We start from the raw sequence: 5,692 nt of genomic DNA, 5'->3' as shown, positions 1-5,692 counted from the left end.
GAATCCATTTCACGATCAACGAAGCGATGTATCGTGTCATTCTTTACATATTTGATGACATTCTGTCGTATTTGAAATTGAAGCGATTACATTTATTAAGTTTGGCCAATACGTGAATTCGGTAAGAATCCTCCTCAAAGTGACATATGCACCATCCATTTGACTAATCATACCTTAGTCTCAGAAACAGGATTTTAGCTAGGCTAATCAGTAAAAGTCGAAGTCAGAGCTTTCAAGTCCATGTCTGTGTCCGCGTTTGAAAGTTAAAATGACGACTCTATATACAGGAAAGACATATAGTAAAAGAAAATAAACTTTAGCTGGAAGTATTTGAATATTTGAAGGGATTATACGATTATTGTGCAGTTCTAGTAGTTCTGGAGACTATTTACATAATTATGTTTGTAATGTTTGCAAAGCAACCCCCGAAAATAGCGAAACATGACCTTAAATTTAATGGTTTGGTATCTTGACCTTTCTCTAATTTAACAAAAATAATTAACATTGTATGCACTGATCCAGTCTACATCGTCCATTAAACCAATTTTTCTTAATAATAAAAAAGGGTTACTTTTTATCTAAATATCTTCATGTGAGGCGGTAAATTTTAAGCAATCAACATTTCTCATACAAAAGATGTTGCCTGTACAGATAAAAATTTCGACTTTGTGATTGTAACAAACCGTAAAATTTTTTATCAAGAAGGGTTTTTGATTTGCCGATTTGAAAATTACTTGATATATTATGAATATCATACATATCGAGGTTTCGCTGTATTTTATTACCTTTATTTTAGTGCCTAATGGTAGTAATACTAGGTTTACCTGCCACATTGAAACAAGCTAGAAATATGTAACATTTTGGGATGAGTTGAAGAGACGTAGATCAGTATAGTAAGGGCACGTGGAGTACAAGTGCCAATCCAAATAGAATACAAAAACAACCAAACACGAGGAGGATTCTCATATGATAACATTTTATCAATACAGGATCGATCACCATTAATCAAAAATGTCTTTCAAAAATGATATCGATCTCTGGACATTGATTGAAGGAATTGAATTTTCATGCCAGTCGATATGATGTCAAACAACCTCAAAGTTCCATGATAAATAAATAACATTCCCATTAAACTTTTGTCTGTTATTTTTCAATTAGTGAGACACGTCTTTAGTTCAGGCAGGCGGGGTTGATCGGGAAGTAATCTGGGAATAATAGAGCGACTGGATTTTATTTTATCGTCTAATTGGATAGAGAAACTATCCCCATTAATGTTACATCTAAAAAAGTTTGAGTAATAAAGCAGAGCTTGTTTGTGAAATGTAAATGACGTCCTTTCATGCAGTATTCAGTGTATATTACTAATTCATAAAAGTGAACGGTTGTCATAGGATTTATTTTAACTTGAAAGAACTTTTTAAAGTTGGTATGTTCCAGTCAAGTACTTCAATAACTCACAAAACAAAGATTTGCATTTATTCTGAACCTTTTAGGATCATTTCAAGTTGAAACCTTAATATGTGCCTTGCTTTTTCTGTTACGATACGTATTGTCCGTGATCTGAGGAAATTCCTAATTCACTGATATATTGAACTAATCAAATGACTGTTGCGTAGACAGCTTTTAGCATGTGTTAACCTGTGGAAAAACAAGTAAAGCATTTTTGTCAGATTAGGACACGTATTGATTTTAACATTTCATTTTATAGTTTTATCCCTGAGTCTTTTATTGTAGACTCTTTCATGAGTTAGTGCCAAAGCGTTCAAAAAAATCACAATGATAAACAAGTTTTTCTTTAACCACAACTTTAAATTGATTAAAATAACAACTTTAATAATTTAAAAAAAATCGAATTCAAGCAGATATCGATTTTGAACATCAATAGAAAACACATGCTACATAACTTCCTATTTTTTTTCTATTTGAAAGGATTTCATGCCCAGAGCGGATGTTATACTAATCATTATAAAAACGCACCTGTAAGAGGACAATCGAATTGTAGACAAATGCTATAGCTTCTACTTCTGTCGGATGGTCAAGTCTTTTATACAAGTATAAACGTAGCTACTGGAGGACGGGTTTCAGTTGTTTTATTTTTTTTATTTTTTTTTTTTGTTTTATTTATTTTTTTTATTGGGTTAAATATATGTCAGATAATAAAGAGTCAGAAAGATTAATTTTTCTAAGGTTTTCAGTTTGATTGGGACTAAGATTACTTGTATGTTTTATTTTAAGAAGAAGATAGTTCTATTACAGTATCATGCATTGGTTATTGGTAAACTGTTTTTGGAGGAAGGTCTTTTGAATCAGAATTTCCTTACAGCGAGAGCAAAACTACAGAAGATCGTTTTAGCAACTACTAAGACAAAAGGACCATGATCTGAACATTTCAATTTTGGAAAATTGTCAAATGTCGACGTTATCGGAAACCACTACCAAACTCTACCGAATAACGCCACCAGTTGCATTAAGAAGATATCAAAGTGTTAATAACGTTTCTTTTTTAATTTCAGGCCACCTCGAACTGCCTCTATCAACAAGAATTACTACAAGAACTTTACAACAATATCGATCACCTAGTTCCGATGTTGGTAAAACAGTGTTTTGTTAAGTGTTTTTCGGATAAGTTTTTGAAATAACTTTCATTTTGACAAATATTTGCATGACACCTCGAACAATATTAACCAACACGATTATACTACTAACATTGATTCAGTAGAAAGAACGTCGGTTCAACCTTTTGCAAAACAGATTTGATTCGTTACGAAAGCTTTAACGATTTGTGTTTAACTTTGGAATAAATTTGCAGATTGGGATCTGAAAATCTGGCAGCATCAAAACAAACTTTCATTAAAGGCTAAAATACGGAACAATGTCACGTCGTCAATATTTTCAGATTGTGTTTCTGCAGTTATTGTGTGTGTGTACAATTCAGTCTTTAGATCGGAAGTTTAGGGCACTCCGGTATCCGCCGATGGAAGGATTAATGCCTCCCGTGATGCCGTTATCAAGCGTTCAAGACGAGATGGACTGTGCTATGTTTTGTGTCAAGGATGAAACATGTGCTTGTGTATCTTACAGTAAACTCATTTCATTCTGCATGTTGATGCCAGAACCTGCTACAGATTATGATATATCTATCAGTAACCCCATGTTTCATTTCTATCATTTTAATGTTCATGAAGGTAAGTCCAGAATTTGAACCAATACGTTATCTGGATGTTATTCAATTTAAACGAAATGAAATTTGTAAGGATGCAAAGTACGTTGTATATTGACTCTAAAGCCCCCTTTTAAGATGTGTTACTAATATACCAGACGATGTACCTATATGCTAATCTACAACAATTCGTATGAGGAACATTTAGTTAACTTATTCTATCTTTTGGTATACTGGGTACCGGGTACACTTACTGGTGGCAAGTCGTATACCTGTAGCTAATAGACTTTCGTAGATCATTTGTGGTAGATAAAATGTATTAACAAAGTCTTTACTGTTAGTAAATCAGATCCCTTGGGCTGCTCAATTAAATCTGCATAGTTACTAACCCATACACTAAATATTAGCTTGAATTTTCAAACCGGCCTGCTGTTTTCGAAGACATTATTTAATATGACATCGAAATTCCACATAAATATGTCTGATTGCGACTCTGTTTGTCAACGTGTTATCTTTTAGGGGCGTCCAGATAGCAAATGAAAGTGTGGAAATATTATTGCAATGAGTTTAACATATCATAGAATATATCAATATACAATTATTGTGTTTGTTTCAGTACGGATTGAGACTAAAGAAATATTAACCCAAGGATATAGATGGCATGAAGCTCACCAAACAGCTCTGAGATTTCATTATTCCAGACCTAAGAACAATACCGAGTCAATACAGCTCTGTCAGCAGGAGGGAGGAGAGTTGGTTACATTACAAACTGAGAGTAAACTGAATACAATAGTTCGGATACTCAATAACAACACAAGTAAGTTTCTCATTTAATGCTGATTACTTCCCTTTTTATCCGTTACAGAAGTGGGACTCAAGTTGATATATATAGATATATTTATTTCCTCCAATACTGAAGATTTACATGAACACTAAAAAACAGCATTACATTAACAATGAGATCAAAGTATATAAAAAATTATATAAGTATGGAAGAGACTCGTTGCCAAAAAAAATCTAACCGAAAGCAAGTCATTAGGTCCATTCCATGTTTAAGAACATTATCATCAACGACCACTAGAAAACTTATAGTATCTGGAAGAACCTGATCAATCAATGAATTTAGTCAACCAGATCGCATTGCCACCAAAAAAGAGACTCTGATGTCTCCTCAGTCAATGAGGTGCGAATCTAGAGCTAACCAGCTGATCTCAGTTTCTAATAATAGCCGTACAATTACTGATACGAGCTTTCCGCTCATGTTGACTAAGGATGCAATGAAATGCTGTCAATCGCCTGTCGATCTAATCTCACCTTTATGGGGCTATCCACTCAGTCTCGTATTCAGTGGCAGGGGCAAAGGGCGGAGAGGGTCAGATGGGACATCCGCCCGTCGTAGCCCGAAAGCAAGTTTTTCGGGCAAAATCTCATAACTAGGTTTGTAATTTGGGCAATCTCAGATATTTCGCCTCACGCCCTTGGACTTTAACCTGGCTCCACTGCTTGTATTCATTTTGCAACATGTTATCGAGCGTTTATTTTTTGTAAATATAAAGCCAAGAAAAAAAAACTGTTTTGAAAGCTGAATGTTGAAATCCGGCAACGAATTGCATGCGGTGCATACTGACAAAAACAGTTTCTGTTTTTAATTATTTTACAATATAATTCACTTATCAATATTCACCTTGTTTTTCAGAATTAGCCAGTGCTGGAAATCATTTCTACTATAATCCAACTAATGAGACGGGATTACCCAGTCCCCCAATGTGTAGTGTCCTCACGAAGTCTGGAACATTTGAAGAGGTGACGTGTGATACTGAAATACCTTATATTTGTGAAAAATAGATGTTTCGATGCCTATAAATTTAGAAAGATAGATCAACACGCATGTGCTTAACCTACGGATCAAATAAATCTGTAGCGGAAATCAAAGTGTTGTGTTCTCAGAAAATGTATGTGCGGATCTAGGTGTGACACTTTGAGGCCATTCTTTTGTGATATTAATTTTTATTTGCTTTAAATTTCTTAAGATCTTTAAGATCTTCACCCTGTAATTTTGTATAACGCCTATCAGTTGGGGTAGTTGATATCGGCGACAGAATCTATCTTTATTAATAGTTACATTATATACTTAAACAATACCAAGGACTCAAAATGTACCGTTATAAGAAGTTTAGCTGTTGGCTTTAAAACATTCTGTTCAAATTTGAAACGGACAATGGACGCTACAGGACCCCATAACACGCGGTTGTTGAAACATCAACAAAGATCTTTTGTCGATGGAAGCAGTAGTCCCTTTGTTCTCTACTCTTGTCAAAATAATATGGGCGCTATAGGCATCCATAGAGTTCGATTGGGTCTATTTGAATTGGTATATGTACGCACTAGCAAAAGCAATTTGTTTAGTTCTGGACTAAATTGATTATAGAGATTACGATCATTGATTTCAATAATACAGACGAGAGAACCCAATCTTTTGAATGTTATCTGTCCTGATAAAATTATGGTATTCGACAAATATCTGTATTTCTA

The 5,692-nt window shown here is 34.2% G+C and overlaps 1 protein-coding gene across 1 annotated transcript; it reads left to right on the top strand.

Annotated features, from left to right (window-relative positions):
• Positions 1–2,872: 2,872 nt before the first annotated feature.
• LOTGIDRAFT_152530 (hypothetical protein) lies at positions 2,873–5,005 on the top strand (the record flags this gene model as incomplete). Its single annotated transcript, XM_009045959.1, has 3 exons — positions 2,873–3,185; positions 3,777–3,977; positions 4,857–5,005. 3 exons carry the CDS (start codon positions 2,873–2,875, stop codon positions 5,003–5,005), a joined length of 663 nt encoding a protein of 220 aa, XP_009044207.1.
• Between the last annotated feature and the right edge of the window lie 687 nt (positions 5,006–5,692).

Source organism: Lottia gigantea (genome assembly GCF_000327385.1).
Source record: "Lottia gigantea unplaced genomic scaffold LOTGIsca_1, whole genome shotgun sequence".
NCBI classification, from domain to species: domain Eukaryota; kingdom Metazoa; phylum Mollusca; class Gastropoda; family Lottiidae; genus Lottia; species Lottia gigantea.
Note: the sequence above shows the minus strand (reverse complement) of the source record. Positions and strands in the feature narration are given on the sequence as shown.